The sequence below is a fragment of the Neolamprologus multifasciatus genome, chromosome 17 (assembly GCF_963576455.1).
Source record: "Neolamprologus multifasciatus chromosome 17, fNeoMul1.2, whole genome shotgun sequence".
Taxonomy (NCBI): domain Eukaryota; kingdom Metazoa; phylum Chordata; class Actinopteri; order Cichliformes; family Cichlidae; genus Neolamprologus; species Neolamprologus multifasciatus.
The window spans coordinates 34,569,865-34,592,854 of record NC_140455.1 but is presented as its reverse complement, the minus strand read 5'-3'; the positions used below and the strand labels follow the sequence as shown (position 1 = coordinate 34,592,854).

Here is a 22,990-nt window from a genome sequence, read left to right as displayed (position 1 = left end):
TATAGTGTGACGGCTTAAGAAGCCATCTTGAATGAGCTAAATCAGAAAAAAGCGAGTTTTTGAATATTCTTTAAACAGTGTTAAAGACTGTGCTAAATGAGCATGAGCAGCTCTGCTGTGAGGCCTCACAGTTACTTCAAAACGACTTGACGAAGGGCAAGGATATAATTGTCACTACCGTGTCCTTATTTATTTATTTGTTTTGTTTGTAAGGATATTTATTTCCCGGTGTTCCCTGTGCTTCTCTCTGTTTACCTAAGGGTTCAGAAAACGGATGCACTGCTTGTTTAAAAAAAGAAGTGTGTGCTAATCCTCAAATGAGCTCATTCATTTTTCAAATAAATGAGTTGTGCTTGCAGTGGTATAATCAGTGAGATACATGAGCTCAGAAAGGGCAAAGCTGAGTTGCTTTGTTACATGATTAAGGGGATTTAGAAATAAAAGACTAAGAAAAAAACTATAAAATAACCATAAAATACATCAATACTAAGGCAGAATGGATGCTTGTTTTCATGTTGATTATACTAAATTCTGACCCTACCATGCAAATGTTACAGCAATTGAGAAATTGAGACACATCAAACCAGGCAACAATTCCTCAGTTCTTACCTGACACAAGTAGCATTCTTCTCCTCGTCTCCTCGTGAGCTTCAAGGTTCAATATGTTGTGTGAGGTGCTCTTCTGCGTGCTGTCGTTGTAATGAATGCTTTTGAGTTCTCTCTGACCTCTGACATCAACGAGTATTTTCTTTGAGAAAACTGACGCTCAATCGATATTTTCTTTTTATCGGACCCTTCTCTGTAAACCCTAGACGTAGTGCTGGGCGATATGGAAAAAATATTTATCACGATATGAATTATTTTATATCACGATAACGATATATATCGCGATATACCAGCTGACCTGTGGTCATCTGGAATATCACGATAACGATATATATCGCGATATACCAGCTGACCTGTGGTCATATGGAAAGTACGCAGTCTGTAAACAGCGAGCGCAGAGGGAGCAGTCTTTGTTAATGGCATGGATGGTTACGCTCATGTAGGGCTGCGTATCTCTGCTCGTCCATAGGTCAGTCGTCAAGGCATAATGCACGACACTGCAAACATCCTTCTCTACTTTGGCCCGGCATGCGTCATATCGACTCGACTTATAAGGACTTTGATGAGGTCACCAAAGCTGTCCTTCTCAACTACATAAACAGGGGCCATGCCTTTACAAATGTAACACGAGATGGCTCCTGTGATTTGTTGGGCGCTGGGACGTTTTCTTATAAGGGCCTTGTGTGAAAGACTGCTGTATCTTCAGCTGGTATAGTTTTTCTTTTCCCAACTTGCCCCCGTCGTTCCATAACTTGGTTTAGCTCAGATTTAGCATTCTTTTTCGTGGACCTTCTGTAGGTGATAGGAGAGATTTGTTGTGTTGCCATCGGGTGCAGGAATAGTTTTATAGCGCTGCTTGCAAATGGGCGTCTTCTGCTCCGTGTTGGTGCTGTTGAACCCAAAATGTAACCAAATCACAGACGTACCCCCTCTTTTCGGTAAAAGTGCTTCTTCTTGGGCTTCCTGTGTAGCTGTCTCTGCCTGTTGCATGTCCGGGCATGAAACTGCAACCTGTCGCACATCCATCGTTTTGAGTTACCGTAAAGCATGTCGCAAATCCGGGTGCACGTAAAGCAGCACCATGTCGCAAAACCACAAGACGGAGTTTCTTTGCAAAAAATATCATTTTTTCATACTTTATTTTCTCTTGCATAAAGTTAAGAGTATGTATAGTGAGAAGACAACACTAATATATTTGCCACAGGCTATTTAATGGTATATTTCATTTAATAGTTTATAAAATTAGGTTAGAAATGATAGAAGACAAATGGCACGATAGACATTTTTCTATCATCCACATGATATATATTGTCATATCGCCCAGCACTACCTAGACGTGTTTGTTTAGGAAAATCCCAGCAGTTTGTCAAATCCTGAGAGTAGCCTGTTTGGCACCAGCAGTCAAGTTCAAGTTCAAATTTTATTTGCCACATGCAGTGGCAGGTTGCCCTGCAGTGGGATGATATAACGATATGTATCGGATGACTATATGAAAACATCTATCATTTCATATTACGCTATCGTTTGTTTTCAGTGTTGGGTGTAATGCGTTACTGTAATTAAATTACTTTTCCACTGAAAAAGTAGAGTAACTAAATACTGTTCATTTTTAGGTATTTTAATTACAGTTGTAATTAAATGTACTTGCGTTACATTGTAAAATAATTAAACTCGCTGAATATCATTATTTAATTTCAATAATTTATCTTCTAAACGTAGAAGTAAACTCTGCCGCTTTAACATCGCTGTAGTGCAGCTGCACGTCATTTTGCGCCAGTTTGCTGCATAGTCGTATTATAAAGCGGACGATGTCGGACTCGGCTGAAGCGTGTGGCTGTTTTATGAAGTGGACATATTCCCGTCTCTTCACTTCTCTGAAACAAGCAGACAAGAATATTACAGTAATATGTAAGCTATGTCGTGGGGAGAAAAAAAAAACTATCGGCCGTTGTTAATAGCAGGAGTAATCTACCGAAGCGCCTGACACGAGAGCAGAGACGAACACTTCTGAGTGATCCTTGTTCATCATCCATGGATAACACCGCGGCAACTCCTGCTAAGCAGGCAAAACCTGATTTTACTTCCGCAGCACAGAAAGCGTCTGAAGGTGAGCTAAAAAATGATTTCAGGCGACATTGTGGAAGAGATGCTACCGCTGCGTACTGTAGAGTCTCTGTCTTTAAAAAAATGTATTTATTATTTAAAGACTTTAATTTCTATTGTTTTTCCACTCAAGGTTTATAGGGATTTTAAACAGTATTTAGTTAAATTACTTATTGAGTAATTAAGTTACTTTTCTGACACAGTAATTAGATAAGTATTTTAAATACAATATTGACTAAGTAATTAGTAATTAATTACTTTTTTAAAGTAACTTACCCAACACTGTTTGTTTTGTGGTGTCGCAAAATCAACCGTTTACAGCAATATTTTTTCATTGTTTTGATGGTCACTGTAGTGGCTATATTTATTTCTTAAACTTCTTTCTCTTATATTTAAAATAACCAAACTACTGATGGATAAGCGACTGTTTTTACAACGACGGTAAACCCAGCGTGTTGCTCCGCCGTCCGCTTGTTTATTTTCCACATAAACCTTTCACAATAAAGCGGAAGACCCTGTTGAGATTTTTCAAAATAAACTGAAACGATGACAAACAGAAAGACCAGTCAAAACAAATTGAGGACCTTATTTCTAAACGAGGGGCTACCTCTGTAGCATGTGTCACAATCTGGCTGGGGCAGACTGTATGTGTTTGCAAAAGAGGACTCAAACGCAGACCAAAAACTGAACGTGGCGTGGATTTAACAAAAAACAAGCCGTTTATTGAGGCTAGCAAAAAGGGTACAAACAAAAGAGCATTGGTGAAACTAAACAATAACCTAAACTGGGTGAACTAAAAGTAAACATGAAAAAACCTTAAACATGGTGAACTGACATAGATACCTGAAGTTGTGACATGGATGAGCAGACGACCTGATAAAGAATGACTGAAAGCACACGGACTAAATACACACAGGAGGATAATGAGGGAAGTGGTAACACATGGAGAAACAGCTGACACACATGAACATAACGACGTCACAAGGAGAGAGTAAAACTAAAAACATTGAACATAGGAACACCGGACCCCTTCAAAATAAAACAGGAAATATAATGAGACGCAGACATGACAACATAAGACACACAGACATGAAACACACGAAGGGCAAGGGAGACTTCACAGGGGTTGAAAACACAAGGGGGAACTAATAAGCAAATGAACATAGGAAACCTAATAAGCTTAAACATACACTATAAACATCAAAAGAACTAAAACTCAAAACACTGGGTCATAAGACCCAGGATTGTGACAGCATGGACATGCTTTGGTTATGAAAAGTCTGACACGGACTTTCTACCACCTACGCAAGAGTCACGTAAAAGAGTATGGAGAGAGGTTACTAATGAGAAGCAAAAGAGAGCCGTCAGGTGCTCCAAATAAAGCTGAGACTCCAACGTTAGAACAGGCTTTTCCCCGCAGCACGCCGTGTAATAAATACTCACAAAGAAAATGGCAGCCGTTACAACTTATGTCTAAAAATGTATCGTTTCATGCATCGGTCAAAACACTCGACTCCAGGTACACGACACCAGCTGAAAACACTTCACGCAAGTCGAGCTGGCCGAGATTCACAGAATTTACAGAAAGTGTAAAATTTTTGTGATTTATATTGTTATCGGACGATAAATGTCTTCTATTGGGATATGAGATTTTGGTCATATTGCACAGCCCTAATTTAAAGTCACTTAAAGCACCCTGTTTCTCCATTGTCATGCTGAGTTTGAACTTAGGTTGATCAGATATTTGCATTAATGGTGCCGATTTAGTTTCTTACTTGCAGTTCATCCAGTTTATTTGCTTTAAAATCTTTGGAAATAAATGTACTTGGATTTTATTTCCTGTCGACAACACAAACAGGCCTGAGGAGAATTTATATTGCTGCACTATTTGACATTTCCTCCAAAATTAATCAATGTTGGATTGATTTATAGATTACAGTGCATGTTTTCATTATAAATAAATAGGAGTGAGTTATTCATGTGAAGCCCAGTAAAACACAGAACAACTGCACTTTTTAGTTTGCTTGTTTTAGTTAAAAACATAAAGTTTTTTCATTGCTGTCTTCTAAAATCAGACAATTTCTAAGGTTTTTAAGCAACAGCACCTACCAGCTAGATCAAAACAGCAATGCTTATATAGTTATTTACTTTATTGTGAAAGGGACTATGACCAATACACTTGTTGTGTCATTTGACAGTACAGTCTCATTTTTATCATTCTCAATTTTATGTGCTGACTGATGCAGTTAAAATCAGCCCATTTAAAATCCATTAAACTGCCACTTTAGTTTTCAATCAGCAAGAATAACTTCAGTGATCTAAAAAGAATTCAAAGCACACAATTCATTAGCAAAAATAATCTTTCTGACATGTGAGATCTAGTAATGTTGGTTAGCCTAAATAGTGCAGCTCAGCTGTGAGCGCATTTTTGACAAACTAGATTTAGGCTGGTGTCTAGGCGTGTATCCACAAAGAGCAGATTTTGTGTTGCTGAAAATATCCCGTGTTGAATGGTGGCATTTGTGGAGACATAAAAATATCTGACTCACGTTTTTAAATCTTTTTGTAATAGACAGACGTGCTGATCAGAGACACAGAGTTTGTGTTCACCTGCAACAGACCACAGAATATTTTCTTGTTATGTTGAACGGGGTTAATCGTTGTAACCGGAGGTGTTTTGTACCTAAAGGAGTAGCTTCAGGCTACGTCCACACGTACCCGGGTATTTTTGAAAACGCAGATTTTTCTATGCGTTTGCACCTTTCGTCCACACGTAAACGGCATTTTTAGTCACTGAAAACTGAGATTTCTAAAACTCAGTTTTTGCATTTAGGTGTGGACGAGAAAAACGGAGAAAACACAGCGTCAAAGATGTGCGCCTTTTTTGACGTCACAGTGTGCGCCACGTTATTGTTTCGGTGAAATGAATTTCTACAATACTGTTACTGTTAATTGTTCTCTGCAGTGTTTAAATGCTTACATATACACACACAGTTACTGTCCCTCCACACATACGACTCGGTTCTGCTTCTATGCCCCAGCTTTGTTTACTATTTCCCACCGAGGCTTCTAGACTTCTGATTGGCCAACATTTCTGCACGGTTAGGAATATATCGCCACCTGTTGCTTTGGCATGTTCCTAGCAGCGTTTTCCTTCATTTCTGCCTTTACGTGTGGACGGGATTATTTTTTAAAAATACCCGTGTACGTGTGGACATAGCCTGAGTCATTTGCTTTGCTGAAGGATTATGGGTGGACTTGTTCCCGCCCTGTAAACATCTCAGCTGGATTGTTGTGGTCGTGTAGAAATGGTCACTGGGGAGGCCGGTGTAGTCACACCATGGACAGACAACAAAACAAGCAATTAGACATATAAATGAGTTGTGTGTCTGTGGATTATGGGAGGAAACTCAAACAGAAATATGACCTGAAACCTGTAATTTGACATACTCGAGTTCAAATAACCGCGTCAGAGTGACAACAAATCATTATGTGTGCTGCATTTGCAGTAAATGCTCTGACATAAGTGAGGCTACAATTTTCAAATGAGGGACAGAGTGAGCTGAGAAGCAAACAAGCAGGAAGGACCGCCGGGATACCAAGAGGTTGGGGATTTTTTGCTTTTAGAGCAAATGCAAGAGTGAGACAGAGAGAAAAATGTCATAGATTGTGTTGATAGGTTCACATGAAAGAAAGACAGAGAGGTGTAAGTACAGAAACAGAGAGAGAAGTAAGCTGAAAGAAACAAAACTGTGACAGCAACGCTGGTACTGGAAAGCAGCTCGCAGCCTTGATACTCTTAAGCCGTCGATGGTTTCAGGGCTTTGTCTTAGAGCCTTTAAAAGTCCGCCACAAGCCCTGGGAAATGATGGATGATGGGAAACATTATCCATATCTTTCATGCCCTTTGTGCAGCTGGGGCATGTCACATGGATTAGAGTGACTGGGAAGAAGATTTCTATTCCTGCAGAGCTCTGTACAGGCTGATTTCACCAAAGTGACAAGTTAGTGATCCTGCGTGTCCTGTTCTGCTCTCTGAACTCGTCTTCTCTCCTCTCCAGGTGCGACTATCCTCAGCATCCTCCATCTTATTATTCAGAAATCAGAAGTAATCATAAGCTGTCATGCTGTTTTTATATCAGCCCACCTTTTTTCTTTGTTGGGGGGGGGGGGCATAAATTCTTCATGGTTGTATTAATGCCCATCTTGGCTGAAACACAAGTTTGGAGGGCTGCACACTACAATGAGTCATCACTGAGAAGATTAGTTAAAACTTGGTGTTTTTGAAGCAAGGAGTGAAGCACCATAAAGACTGAATTCCCATTAAAAGTTTGAACTTCTATTATTAGTTGTATAAACTAGCGGTTGTGTTGTTATTGTGGATTTATTCTCTAAATGTTGATGTAACCATCAAAAGGTTTTCAGGTATTTGACGTGGAGGATAATAATACGTGCATTTTCAGACTTAAAGCGTTTGAGTTTGGTAGTGCTGTGAAAAAATATTTGCCATGATTCCTGATTTCTTCGTTTTTTGCATATTTGTCACACTTACATGTTCCAGATAATCAAAATGTGTTTTATATTAGAAAAAAATATACCAGAGTAAATATAAAACACAATTTTCAAATAACTTGATTTATTTAGGGGGGAAAAATATCCAAACATGCCTGACCCTATGTGAAAAAGTTATTGCCCTCCTTAATAAATCATATTCATTTGGATTCACTATGTTTTTTGGGAAAACTTTCAGTTTCACTAGCCACACCCAGGCCTGATTACTGCTAGCAAATTAAGAAATCACTTAAATAAAGTGTTGCGACTCCCAGAGAACCATGGAGACAGCCGTTATCCACAAAGGAAGAAAATCTGGAACAGTCGTGAAGCTTTCGAGGATCGGCCAGCCTAGAGTACCAAAAATCCTCCAAGAGTGCAGGTGCAACAACTTATCCAGGAAGTCACAAAAGACCCCAGAACAATATTTAAAGAATTGCAGGCCTCAGTTAAGGTCAGAGTTCATGATTCAACAATAAGCAAGAGACTTGATCAAAAACGGCCATGGGAGTAAAAACCACTGCTGACCGAAGAGAACATAAAGGCTCGCCTCACATCTGCCAAGAAAAAATTTAGATCCTGAAGACTTTTTGAAAAATGTGGAGTCAGTTTGTGGACCGATGAGAATAAGTTGAACTTTTTGGAAGGTTTGTGTCTTGTTAAATCTGACATGAAACGAACACAGCATTTAATACAAAGTACATCAAAGCATCGGTCAAACGTGGTGGTGGTAGTGTGATAATCTGGGGCTGCTTTGTACGGAGCCCCGCAGGGGACATGGGAGAAAAAAAAATTAAGACGGACTTTTGCGGGATCTCGCAAAAGTTGAATTCCAACAATGGCGGCAGCTACTTAGTTGTAATATTACTCTTTCTGGGTCACAAAATACACTTTTAAGATATTTTGAGGCGTGAATGTAGTTGTGTAAACGTCAGATACCTGCTCGGTTTACAAGACATCGTTTTCGGAGATCTGACACCCATTAGCTCGAAGCTAACGGGAGGTCGAGACCTACTACAGCCGGGAGGAACGCCGCTTTCTCGGCACATCGTGCCTGGACCTCCCGGCAGTGTTGCCAACTCCTCAGTAAGGAAAATCGCTATTGGTTGTCCTAAAAGTCGCTAGAAGTCGCTAAATGACGTCATCACCTAATTTGCATAATTGGTCATGCTAATGTAATTGTAACCTACGCTGCTGGAGAGAGAAATAACATCGTGGAAGAGACATAAAGTGAGCAAAAAACGTCCTAAATGCAGTTAGAATTTATTTAGAACTACAAATTAAATTTCTTTTAGCAATTATTGTTTTTTGTAATGTCTTTCACGTCTTTTTTTAGCGACTTTTTATAGAAAAAAAGTCGCTAGGGGGTCTGAAAACTCGCTAAATATAGCGACAAAGTCGCTAAGTTGGCAACACTGCCTCCCGGTCGGCTTCGAGCTGGCGGCCTCCGAAGAATGCGGCTAAAACTTTTGCGAGATCCCGAGTTTGTTTTGCGAGATCTCGCAAAAGTTCGTCTTAATTTTTTTTTCCCTCCCATGTCCCCTGCGGGGCTCCGTAGCTTTGCTGCTTCAGGACGACTTACAGAAAATCCTGAAGGAGTATGGCCGATCATCCGTTCATGCTCTGAAGCTCATGCGCACTTGGGTTATGCAGCGGGGACAATGAACCAAAGCAGACCAGCAGATCTTCTCAATGTCTCAAAAAGCAAAACGAAGACTTGATCCGATTGAGATTCTTTGGTATAACCATAAACCGGCCATTCATGCTCAGGAACCCTCCAGTGTGGCTGAATTAAAACAATTCTGCTATTGTTTTCCCTTAATAAATAAAATCATCATTCAAAAGCTGCATTTTGTAATTACTCGGGTTATCTTTGTCTGTACTGTATATGTTAACTGTAACTATAAGCAGTACGCGCAGCATGGTGAAAACCGTGGTATACACAGCACTTTGCATGTTATATTTTTTGTACTCCTGCACCTCATCAGGACGTTTCGCAGGTTTACTGTAAACACAATGTGAAGCCAGGAACATAAATAGTCGGTGTGTTAGCGTGGATTCATTCTCCAAGGCAACTGTGTTTCTAATTATTTCCCATATTGTGTCTCCACAGAAACCTGCTGGATAGGGACACCTTCTCCAAATCAGACCCAAGTAAGACGACACCTCTCTGTCACTCACTAAGAACACGTTTTAGTTAGTTTTATATTTTTCACTGCGTCAGTGAAATATAAAGAGGAAACAAAGGGGATTCCTTGATGATTTCCATGATGTGTCTGTAAGCTTTTCATTTGATTTGCATAAAGAAAGGAAACAAAAAAAAACAGTGTTAGGAATACATGAGAAAAAACTGGGGAAAAGTAACGGCTATGGGAGCGCTGTAAGGAAATGAAATAAACAATTAATTTGGAGATGAACGAAGCTCATTTCTTTTGCTGTGACTCAATCTGTGTTTGAGTATTTTCTCACTAAATATGTTGTCTTGGCTTGAGGCACGGCTGACTAATACACAAAGCCTGAGAGCTTGAAAGCTTCTTCCTATAGATTCACAGAATGGGCGGCAATTCTCACGCTCCTCTTCCCACAGCTAAAATAAATGTAATAACACAGTCAGGGCTACTGCATAAAGTTGAAGGAGGGCTTCAGCGCTGGCTTGACAAATGTGTCTGCAGACAGTTTAAGCAGGGACTGCATAAAAAAGTACTTGAATATCTTGTTTCTTTTTAAGAAGGCAAAGCATATTTACTTCAAGCAGCCATACTTCAGTGTCACCTTGCCTGCTGTCCAATATGAAAACTAAGCTCACGCCAAGAAAAAGATATTTAAAACTTATATTTCATTGTTTAGTTATTCTTAATGCTACAAAGAGGAGTATCTAGGGATACACCAATCCACATTTTTACAGTTCTGCAGTACCGACCTGATGCCAGTGTTACACGAATAAGCTGGAAGTTTGACGCTGAAAAGTTGCTTTTCTAGTTTTCAAAATAAAATGCAGCAAGAAAATATTTGTTGGCAAGATTTTAAATTACTAGAGATGAAAAAATAAAAAATTAAAAGACATTTATTCACATTATTTGTTTGCATGAGTCACATGAGGAGTGTGCATTGGGAGTGAGGGTAGGGTGAAACAGCGATTGTTGTCATATCATAAAAATAAGATATTGCGATGACTATTGTAGTGAACCACTAATACACACACACACACACACGTAGTCAGCAAGCAAAACAGAGCATGTCAGCACATTCCCACGTGCATGGATTAAAAATGACTCAAGGTGACGGGGATGGCAGTGATGAGTACAGTGATGAAGATGACAGTGATTAGGAGCAGGAAGCATGAGCATTAACCATAAATTTAGTACTGCTTTTATGCTGAGTAGCTCCTGTGATTATGCTGAGCTCACTGACTTTAGCCCCCTGATATGAAGCAGCCTGACAGGAGGAAGGAGCAAGGAGGTGAAGGAGAGAGGGAAAACAGGATGTCAAAGTTCCTGAAAATTGAACGACACCTTGGATATGTCACTCGGTGGTAAAAAAAATACCTAAAAAATCGAAAGAGCAGTGATACATACAGGCAAACGAAGTTTAAATCTTTCTGTTCCCTCCAAAAGTATCCCCAGTGTTTGTCTGTCAGACGCAAAATCAACATTTTATGTGTCTGCGTGGGTGTTTGGATGTGTACATATCCTTATCAAAGAACATCAAAGGCCTCGAGGAATGAAGTATACGATGAGCGAGCTGCGTAATTTGCTTTTCAGAGAACTCTCTTGTTTCGAGAAATTGCATAATCACCCGAAATGATGTCTTTCACAATCTGAAGCCGGCGAATATAATGCACATATTCGGGACTCGTGAATAACACTATTAGACACTTTGATGTTTTTCTTTTTTTAATATATATTTCTAATTCAAGCATTTATGGCTTATCAGTCATATTCTAATGGATCCATGAAATACCATGACATTTGATTTCTTTTTTGATTTCATTTGCTTGCTGTCTGATGAAGTAAGGCTCTCCTATTCATCCGTTAGTCAGCCAACCTGTCAGATAGTTAAAAGGTGGTTGCAAATACCAATATAATAATATTTATTTAGACTGCTTGCCTGTTTCTTATATATTATACATGATTATAAGGTAGACACTGACTAAAAAGGCTGGGCAGTTGCTAAGTGAGTGTTAGTAAGGAGTTAATGATTAAAACCTCTGTTTATGTGCCTCTTTTTACAGTATGTGTACTCTACACACAAGCCATGGGCAACAGGGAGTGGAGAGAGGTGAGTGTGTGCAAACCGGGTTTGAAACATTTCCTTCCATTTTATTAAACTTCTGTCCACTTCACTGCTATCTTTCCATGTACACACTATGGAGAAAACAGAGTTGTATTTACATAGTTGCTAGAAATTGGCTGAAATTGGTCAAACAAAACTAAATGATAGGATGAAGTCCTCTTCAACTGAGTGTGACAGCCTTTATTTACTAGCTTTCATTTACTATTTGCTGTTGTACTGCCTCTGCTGTGGTTGGGCAGTCAGCTAAACTCCTTCCCCACATCAAGACTCTGATGACACGATTCCCTGTTCACAGGTTTATTGACACAGGGAAAGGTGAAACTGTAACAAACAGTACAAGGCATAAACACTGTACTTATTCACCATGTACATATATAACGATGAAAATATATTAACCCAGTTTTTTAATATGTCAACATGCAATGTTCATATGAATTACTTCCCTTTTTAACTCAAATACAAACATCAAATTATGATTTTAACAAGTCTTGCTATAATGAATGCCTCCAATTCGTTTGTCATTCCCCTTTATAAGCGATCCATAAGCGATTGCTAGCGTAAACTGCATAAGATTGGTTTTATCATTATACTTACAGAAAAATGAACTTACTTGAAAGAAAGTGGTCTATACATGCACATAAAATATAAAACAAGTCTATACATACCCACAATGCTACCAAAGGCATGGGATGTATGTGGATGCCACTGGATTTATCTGGCTAAGGCCACCATGCTGCACATGCCTTCCAGTGTTGCCAACTCCTCAGTAAGGAAAATTGCTATTGGTTGTCCTAAAAGTCGCTAGAAGTCGCTAAATGACGTCATCACCTAATTTGCATAATTGGTCATGCTAATGTAATTGTAACCTACGCTGCTGGAGAGAGAAATAACATCGTGGACGAGACATAAAGTGAGCAAAAAACGTCCTAAATGCATTTAGAATTTATTTAGAACTACAAATTAAATTTATTTTAGCAATTATTGTTTTTTGTAATGTCTTTCACGTCTTTTTTTAGCGACTTTTTTTTAGAAAAAAAGTCGCTAGGGGGTCTGAAAACTCGCTAAATATAGCGACAAAGTCGCTAAGTTGTCAACACTGATGCCTTCTCCTTAATTCACAGACTTACTTCCTGTTTACCGACTACAGGTTTTAAGGTGGCATCAGAGAGTTACAATTGCATATTTAAACATTTACCAAATCCAAGAAAACAGTCTACCTTAAAAACCTTTGATATCAGAACAGCTGTTATTTGAAAATTAAAGTGTACTCTCTTTAATTTGAACATTTTATGCCTCAGTACATAATAAAAAACATGATCTGATCCTTAGCAGGTTCTAAAATTATTACATACAACCTCAAATGAACAACAACAACACCACAATATATTATACATTGTTGTTATCTGTGTAACACAAGCCAAGTCAGATTGCAAAAGGAAATAAGAATAGTAATTACAAAGGTGGATAGCAGTCATGTGCTGCTAATCAGCTGATCATCGACAAGCTTAACTGTGTCTAAGAGAACACAGCTTTTTGGCAGTTTGCTGGTCTGGAACATTCAGGTATGTGTTGCCACATTTCCAAGGAGGAAGACACGAGCGGAAACAGCTCTTGCTGCCCATCTTTCTGGGAAAGGTTATAAGGCCATGTCGGAAACAGTGAGAAAGATTATTCATTAGTCTTCCCAGGAGTGGATGCCCCAACAATTTCACCACAAGGCCAGTCATGTAATGCTCTGACATCTCAGACTCCACAGCGCTCGGTTAAATTTCATAACAATAAAATGGGCAGGGATCGCTCAGTAGGTAGAGTGGTGGCCCCATGATCGGAAGGTTGGGGGTTCGATTCCCCTGAACAGCTACCCTGAGGTACCCCTGAGCAAGGTACCATCCCTACACACTGCTCCCCGGGCGCCCAAAGGCTGCCCACTGCTTCACTGAGTGAATGGGTTAAATGCAGAGAGGAATTTCCCCACAGGGATCAATAAAGTACACTTTCTTTCTTTAAAAGTTACTTTTATCTGTTCCTTTATCATAAGGGGTCACCTTAGCAGGTAGCTCTGTCTGTACACCGGGTGCCCTTCCAAGCACAACCCCTAAAGGAGAATTGCTACTCTGGTTTGAATTAAACCAGCAACCTTTTGGTTATCAAGCAAATGTGCAAACCACTGCTTGCTTTGCAGCCACACGGGATGGGCTCCTTGCAGTCACCAAGCCAACCATGAACTCTGTACACCAAAGTATTCCACAGTAGGGCTGCCACAAACTATTATTTTGATAGTCGACTAGTCACCGATTATTTTTGCGATTAGTCGACTAATCAGATCATGCATCCATTGAACGTAAAACGTACAGCTTATTGCACCAGCAGCATCTGCTCTTATATAACTATCATTAGCTTACAGCTTTAAGTGTTTAAGGTATGTGCTAACTAAAAATAAAGACAAGATGATAGTTTATTAAATTTTAATGAAATTTGCAGATTGTTTCGGTGAAGTTTAATAAACTCCTTGCTATCTAAAATATAACAGGACACCGGAGTAAATTCTCGAGCATCTCACACTTCTGATAATCAGCTGTCTGCTTGACTTTATTCAGCTGTGTAAAAACTATAACTTTAATCTCAGCCAAACCGATTTACTCAGGAACAAATAAAATACTAAAAAAAAAGCCAAACAATAACATTTTTAAGTTATCTAAGTGACTTATATATCATGTTTAACCTCAGTAGCAAAAGACGGCGGTGGGTTTGAATACATTTGCCTGGAGTCCGGTGCTCTCACGGGCTTTAGTGAGCCTTGCTCCCGGTTAGCTATCGAGCTACTGGGTAACAAACGTCTCCGAAAACGTCGGAGCGCTTTTGAAAATATGTGGTGTCTTGATAAACTGAGCAGATATTTGAGGTTTACACAGCTACATTCTCGCCTGAAAATTTGTTAAATGTTTATTTTGTGACCCAGAAAGTATAATAAGAGTAATATTAAAACTAACTAGCTGCCGCCATTGTTGGAAACTGAGCTGGGCTGCGCTATGAATTCTGGGACACAGCTTCTTCTTCTTCGGGGTTAACGGCAGCTGGCATCCTTGTACATGCAGTGCTGCCATCTTCTGTTTCAGTCCGTTATTACACTCTTAAATCCTACTACTTATTCCTGCGTCTTTTGAGATCTTACAAAGCTTCAAACGACGCGTCGACTGTTAAATCAGTCGTCGACGTAATCGTGACTAGTCGACTAATCGTGGCAGCCCTATTCCACAGTCAGATGTGCAACCATCCGACAGCTAAAGCAACAGGACAGTGATTCCAAGCAATGACGGTAAATCCAGAACAGAATTGCTGAAGTAGATAAGAATCAGGGTGTTGAACTGAAAGCCTTGCATTAGCAGATACCCACAAACCTCAGTGATCTTAGGCGATGTTTTAAAAGGGAGTGGACCAAAGTTCCTCCATAATGATAAGAGACTGATAAAGTCAGAAAATTGTTATCTAAAGTTATTGCTGCTAAACGTGTTTCTACAAGCTATCACATAACGCGGTGTTTTTCACGCACAGCTTCTACATTTCAGTTTTGTTTCTGTTAAATAAATAACGATGCTCTATAATCTGCCGCGTGTTGTTGTTCATCTGAGGATGTTAAACTAAACTAAATCATTTTTTGTCATATCCTGAGTCATAAAACCTTGGCATTGACAAAGGGTTTGCTTTCTTTTTCACAAATATCAGCCTGTTGGTAACACTTTAATTAAGTCAAAGGGTCACGGTGAATCATCTGCACAAAATTTCATTTCCAGTAGCAGGTGAGATTTTTCAATTTGGACTCAAGTGGTGGCTGGGCCTACGTACGTTACCTATGCCAAAAAAACTTAAACACACCCCAAAATAAAAAGACTAGCTCTATTAAAACCAGTCTTATATACACAGTGTGTATATAAGAATGGTTTTATATAAGGTTTGGTTACTTTCAGCTGTGGTTTACAAGTTAGAAAGCTGACATTTAACACTTGTTTGGTGTACGCACCCTAGCCTCTGCCAGTATATATTTCGGCAAGACCAACAGACAAAAGAAGTAAAATAATGCCCTGTAAGTATTTTTAAATACTAAGTAGCTACAAATATTGTCGAGGAAAGTAGAAAATATTAAAGTGTTGTGTACACTCTAAATACAGCTCACAGTACTTATAAAATATTTATGACATGGATGTAATACCAAAGTGTTGCATAATACACAAAGTGCAATAATACAAATGTTTTTAGTCCGTCGTTTGTGGGATTTGAGTGATTCAGTGAGGGAAGAGATTCAATGTGCAAATGTAGTTTCCTTGATTAGGCCTAGGCTAATGATGCTGTGACATTTCCGTTTTCGTTTTAAAAAATAATCCCGTCCACACGTAAAGGCAGAAATGAAGGAAAACGCTGCTAGGAACATGCCAAAGCAACAGGTGGCGATATATTCCTAACCGTGTAGAAATGTTGGCCAATCAGAAGTCTAGAAGCCTCGGTGGGAAATAGTAAACAAAGCTGGGGCATAGAAGCAGAACCGAGTGATATGTGTGGAGGGACAGTAACTGTGTGTGTGTATGTAAGCATTTAAACACTGCAGAAAGTACAATTAACAGTAACAGTTTTGTAGAAATTCATTTCACCGAAACAATAACGTGGCGCACAGTGTGACGTCAAAAAAGGCGCACATCTTTGACGCTGCGTTTTATCCGTTTTCTCCGTTTTTCTCGTCCACACCTAAATGCAAAAACTGAGTTTTAGAAAATATCCACCCTGGCCGGAGTTTTTTTTGAGAAATCTCCGTTTTCAGTGACCGAAAACGCCGTTTACGTGTGGACGAAAGGTGCAAACACATAGAAAAATCTGCGTTTCCGAAAATACCCGGGTACGTGTGGACATAGCCTTAATTGCCTGCTAGTGTACAGTTCAGGTATCTGGAAATGACGCAAAGATTTACAGTGTAAACTGAAAGGCTTGTGATGTAGTAGTGCTCGAGAGTTAGTAGAAATAACCAACAGCCACCACTTTATTAGGAGAACGCGCGCACGTTTTATTACGATCGAGCCGCCATCAACAATACGTTTTACAGTAAATGTTCATGAATGCAAATCAGGGGGCAATTCTTTCAGCACCAATCATTCGCAGTTATTCATAGATCCGAGTAGCCCGTCATCTGCATGCATTATTAACCGGTTGAGTTAAATGCCAAACCGGAACCCAACTGACCCCATTTGACTTGATACTTCAGCTGCAGTGCATTCATTACACTAAAGCTGTACATACTCTTCTGTAACAAGCCTCTCGCCTAATGTGTCTCCTGAGGAAAAACCTGCAGGTGGATACAATATTTACACGAGTCACTGCAGCGTCATAAAGTGCTGGTAAAAGCTGTGATTTGGGAAAGGTTAGAGCTTTTAAGCGTGGCGAGTTGCAGAAATGTATACTCACATATTATAGATTTTAAACTTGTAAACTGTAAAAAGTTGAATGATTTCCAAACTGTTTGTCTCCTAATCTTTTTTTTCTTTTCTTTTTTTGTCTAGTTTGGCAGAACAGAGGTGATTGACAACACGCTAAACCCAGACTTTGTTCGGAAATTCATTCTGGACTACTTCTTTGAGGAACGACAGAACCTCCGGTTTGACCTGTAAGTAACATGTACACGTGCATGCGTGTGTTTCTGCATCACTGTGACATGACTAGTTCCTAAACTTGCATTTAAGACTCTGGATATAGATTATGTTATAGTTCACTGAATATCGGTTTGGCTTTCATGAAAGCTTTGAGAGGTATTGAAATGAAAAATTCTAAGTGGTAAATGTGGCTGTTTTTACCATAGTCACTAAAGCTATGTTCACACTGCAGGTCTTAATGCTCAATTCCGATTTTTTGATCAAATCCGATTTTTTTGTCTGCTCGTTCACACTACAAATAAAATGCGACAGCAAATGCGCTATAGCGTGAACGCTCAAAGCGGCCCGCATGCGCAAAAGAAGACGTCACACACAACGCGCTCTGTTTAGACCCAGAGCAACAGTATTGTTTGACTGATGGCCCTTAATATAAAGACTTCGGACTTCACGTTTCCCAATTTTTGCTTTAAGTTATTTTGTTATTTACATAATAATGTAGATAATCTAATAATGATCCTTATTGCTGTTTTAGAGGAGCGCTGCTTCAAAGGATAGTTGCAGATTTCTGTCAGAATCTGTAGATTATACAGTACAAATAAAATGTTAATGTTTCTCCAACGTTGTCTTCCCAACAGTTTCACTGGATGGCCAGGAAGCATTCGCGATGTCTTATCGGGCGCTGATAATTGGCGTCTGTCTTGAGTCAGTGACGTAAAAGACGGATTTAATGCGTCATGACCGTTCACGCAGCAGTCACTTTCTAAAACATCAGATATGTATCGGATTCAGAACCACATACGAAAGTGACCCAGATCGGATTTGAAAATATCGGATTTGTGCCGTTCACACTGTCACACCATGATCGGATATGGGTCGCATAGAGTCAAAAAAATCGGATTTGATGCGCTTTCGCCTGCAGTGTGAACGTAGCCAAAGATGATTGTTATTTCCATCTCTACGGTTCTGAGGCTTCTCCATCCCTCCATGCTTAAGCAAATAAAGTAGGAGGTCGGAGCAGCAGCACCTCCTGTGAAAGGTGGGTGGGTGTTGCACCAGAAGCCTCCTTGTGATTGCTTTGGTTCCTAGCAGATTACCACGGTTGCCCATAGTTTGCAGTCTGGATATACTGTATCTAATGCATGGATTTAGACTGTCTTGTCTCATATATTGCTAGTACACAGCTCTGATTCTCTTCTGCTGGTGATGTCCTGATGACTGAGTCCTGTGTTATGAGCACAGCTGTCTCATACTTCTTTCCATGGAGGCAAAAGATTCTATCTGTAGGGTCTTAGATTAGGCGTGGGGATTTTCCATCTCGTGTGGCTCTCAGGTCACATTTGTTACTGAATTATGGGGCTTTCAGCAGCTTTATTATTTATATTCTAATCTCTAAAGCAGGGAGCCATGGCGACAGCACCACCGGGATCTCAAAATTCTCCCGTGAAGAGGAGCTAATGTGTCTGCGTCGATGTTAGTTGATTCATGATAGATAGCAAAACGAGGGAAAGAACAAGGTTGACACACACAAAGACGTCAAATGTGACTTTGTAACCCAAACAAATGTGGTCTCTATTTCACATCTGCTCTTGACTACGGCTGCACGTTAAGCCAGGAGTAATGTGTTGAGCTCATATGTACAGGAGGTGTGTCACAGGGTCTTGTGACGCAGAGACAAAACCCAAATTCATGCGTGCAATTTGTGTGTGCATTGCCACATGCGTGACCATGGTGACAATGTGTGTGTCTGGGTGCATGTGTTTGCGAGTTTGTGTGAAGTTTAGCAGGTAGCCATAACAACCAGGGTTTCGGGGGGATGGTGGGTGTGATAAAGGAATAGACAGATTTAACCTTTCGTATCTAGTCCGGCTGCTCCACTTGTGTTCCCGGTGTACTTTCACGTGTACACAAACAAGTTACTTTCTGTGTTTTACTGACTTTGAACTGTTATTTGCTTTCATCTGTAGTATTTCAGATGAAATGAAGATGAGCTGAATGATGGGAGAGACTCCAATGAGCCAAAGTTTACTACTCTTATTACTGCGCGAGCATATATAATAGAAACTGGGTCATTGGTGTTTACCGCTTATGTCACTGCAACCCAAGCTTCCTAAGCAAATTATCTTTAAGCTAAATTTATGCCCTATTGGCTTTATGTAGACTGTTTTAGTGTCTTCCCCGCCTGTCTTCTGTTGCTCTCTTACATTAGAGGTGTGCAGGTTTTGGATTAGCACTTATTTGCAATATCAGGAGAGCAAGTTTAAATCTATTGGCCCGCCGACCTCGCCCACCGACCTCGGGCTTCGGTGGCGCGGACTCCCCTTGCACGGGCACCTCCCAGGCCCAGAGCAGCGCCGCCAGATCCCCAATCCTTTTCAGGTGGCGCTCGGTCTGGTCCCGCAGCTCTTCCTGCTGGCGACGCACCTCCGCCGCCTGCTCCCGCTGGATAGCCGCCGTCTCAGCCATCATCTGGGACAGCTCCTCCCTTCCCTGGCTCTGTTGTGGGCCCGTCTTGCCGCCTCCTGGGTTTTCGGCACCAATGTGGTGGAATTAAGGCACGACGGGACCACAGATCCATGTTTTGAGCCATCTTTATTTAATATTTGCATCACACCACCACAACCCCGCAACCCCTGAGTCCTCGTGTTTTTAAACTTGGTGGACGTGATTAAGGATGCCGTGCAGGTGCGTCCGCCCTCCCTGCACGGCACCGCAGGCCACGCCCCACCACAGTGTCTATCATAGACTGTATATAAAATATAGCCACCGTGATGACTCCCATTGAGGGAAAGTCATGCCTTGAAGTCTCGAGGGTCTTCACTGTCGCCGCCTTGATGTGATTTGGTTTTGGTCTGAGGGACACTGCTGTCTTACACCAAGAAACAATTGGGAACAATGAGACGTTCCAACTATAGAAGTTGACCTCAGCTCATTAGAAATAGTACAGGTTTAAACCTCAAAAGCTACAATGTCTACAGTATCCGGATGTGTGCGTGCAGCCTTGCTGCTTCTCTTATCAACAACTGTATGTCGCTGGTCCTGCTGGCCTGCAAAGGGTAACGCTGTCTGAGATGATACCAGATTGAAGAATGTTTACTCCCTCAGGCTTATGGGAGTGAGATCTCTATGAAAACAAAACAGTTACGGAGCAGACGTTATGAAATACTACAGTGTGTCCTCTCACTATGAATTATGATAGTGCATTGTGTTCCACAGGGCTCACTGTGAAGAACAGTGCACTGATATATGTCTTTAATTTTACACTTCCCTAAGCTGAGGCATATAGCGATATCATTCTAAACAGCTAAAAAGATAAAAACATAAAGCACGTCACATGTCCCACTGAGTTGAAATGGGACATTTTAAATATTGGTTATGCCTTGGATTTGGATTAAAAGAGAATCCTGCCACACACAGTATATACTGTACATCACCTTTAACGTCCATGTGAGGTAACAAAATTGCCTAGCATTTCTCCCCCACTGTATTACCCAGCAGAGGCCAATCCATATTTAGTGGTGGGTGAAATGACCTGAGCTGTGAAATGACCTCAGATTGCTGAGTGAATGGGTCGCCTGATTGCCTCCCATTCTTCAGAGCTGGAGGGGCTATTTCTGGAGAAGTTTGTCTCGCTGCAAATATTGTGTGTTTAAGAGGTTGCCAGGTGAAACTGGGGATTGGGAGTTGTGAGTACTGCTCAGACGTGTGTGACAGTAATGAAAAGAGATGAAAACAAACGAGGACAGACTTCTTCACCTAGCAAGTCAGTAGTTCACCGTTTCTGTTTCAGTCGTTCACATGTACGGCCTCGCAGATATGCGCGTTACTGCCAATTAGTCCATTTAGTGTCATTTTAATAGAGGATGACTGTGATCCTGCAATGTTGGGAAGTGAATTCCCAGAGCCTCCGCTGAGATTCTGCGTGACAAGATGCTTAACCCCATTACTGATTTACCGTCTCTGTAATCCCTTTTGTGTTCCCAGCCGAGCTCCTGTCACCCTCCATCACTCTCTAATGCATTCACAGTGTGTTTTTGTTTTTTTCTGCAGGTATGATGTCGATTCGAAGAGCGCCAACCTGTCGAAACACGTGAGTGCTTGTGTATTGTTTTGTGTTTTTGTGAACGTAAATGCTGACCATGTCATTACCTGTCATTAGACTCTTTCCAACCACATAAGAGTACTCCGGTCATAAGTCTGCTGACTTGTGGTGTGTTCAGGCCACACTTGAATAAATAATAAATAAAGGCAAATGTGTGTCGGTGCAAATCGAATGTATTTAGAATTCATGAATTTGCCAGCTAGAGTTGTGTGATTCAATTTCAACTTCGTTTGGTCTGAATATATCTTTATGCCGAACAAATGTAGCCCTTATGTTAGGTACAGCTTGCTCGGACGTGGAGCTTTAATTCTTAGTGGCATAAATTAAACAATTCCTCACAGATTTTATTCTATATTGACATAACAGCATCACACTGTTGCTGCAGATCCATAATGCAAATCTCCCATTTCACCACATCCCCAAGGTGCTCTGTTGCAGCGGTCACCAACCCCCGGGCCTCGGCCTGGTACCGGACCGTGATTCGTTTGGTACCGGGCCGCGAGAGTTGAGGCTCAGGTGTGAAATGTATGGTTTTCAGGGTTTTTATCGGTTTTCAGCGTTATTTTGTTATCGTTTTTATCGTTTACTCGGTTTTCCTTGGTCTTTTCACGTGTGTTATGAATAAATTTTATTTTTTTCTGTACCGGGAATACTAGTTTTATTTTGTTGTATTTATCCGCAACACCTTAAAGGCCGGTCCGTGAAAATATTGTCGGGCATAAACCGGTCTGTGGCGCATTAAAGGTTGGGGACCGCTGCTCTATTGGATTGAGATCTGATGAGTGTAGAGGCCATTTAAGTACAATGTACTTATTGTAATGTTCAATAAACCAGTTTGAGGTGATCTGAGCTTTGTGATCTGGTGTGTTATCCTGCTGGTAGCAGCCATCAGAAAATTGGTACGCTGTGGTCATAAGTGTTGCTGGATGGCCAAGGTCAGCAACGGTACTCAGGCTATGGAGTTGAAATGGTGCTCGGTAAATACTAAGGGGTTCAGAGGGTGCCAGAAAAATGTCCCCCACACCATTATATCACCAGCACAGGATGAACTGTTTATACAGGGCAGGATGGAGCCATGCTTTCATGTTGTTTATGCCAGATTTTGAGCCTGCCATGTAAAACTCACAACAGATAACAAGACTCATCAAACCAGACAATCTTTTAAGCTTCTATTGCCCAAATTTGGTGAGCCTATGCAAACCCCAGTGATGGTTGTGTGGGGAAATCCCTGTAGAACAGCAGTTTCTGAAACACTCACATCTGGAACCAACTACTGTACAACTTTTAAAGTCACTTAAATCACCTGTATTCCCCCTTAATATGCTTACTTTGACCATGTCTACACATCGAAATGCATTGAATTCCTGCTGATTACATCTTTACCTTAACTAGCAGTTGAACAGGTGTGCCCAGGAAAGTGACAGTTGAATGCATAACAAAAAAACACAAAAACATCAAAGGTTTTAAGAGATGGCTGTCTACATGGACTGTTTACCAAAGTCTATAAATAAGAATATAAGGTGACAAGAGAATTGGCATTAAAAATCTTAATATTCGCGTATTCAGATGTGTGTGTGCACATTTCTTTTCTGCCGGAGGTTTCTTCCTGTTAAAAGGGAGTTTTTCCTTCCCACTGTCACCAAAGTGCTTGCTCATAGGGGGTCATATGATTGTTGGGTTTTTCTCTGTATGTATTATTGTAGGG

The 22,990-nt window shown here is 40.6% G+C and overlaps 1 protein-coding gene and 1 long non-coding RNA gene across 3 annotated transcripts in view; both read left to right on the top strand.

The window, feature by feature from the left end:
• Positions 1-22,990, top strand: part of LOC146499732 (copine-8) — a 134,943-nt gene that overhangs the window by 33,516 nt on the left and 78,437 nt on the right. For both annotated transcript variants that reach the window (XM_085137749.1, XM_085137748.1), the window contains exons 2-5: positions 9,374-9,414; positions 11,492-11,538; positions 17,097-17,200; positions 21,234-21,273. In XM_085137749.1, the coding sequence (XP_084993875.1) occupies positions 11,515-11,538; positions 17,097-17,200; positions 21,234-21,273 (168 nt within the window). In that variant the 5' untranslated portion in view covers positions 9,374-9,414; positions 11,492-11,514. The remainder of the gene's footprint in view (positions 1-9,373; positions 9,415-11,491; positions 11,539-17,096; positions 17,201-21,233; positions 21,274-22,990) is intronic.
• Positions 921-9,066, top strand: LOC146499735 (uncharacterized). Its single transcript, XR_014870165.1, has 2 exons — positions 921-1,646; positions 1,681-9,066. It is a non-coding gene; the product is annotated as an uncharacterized LOC146499735 (long non-coding RNA).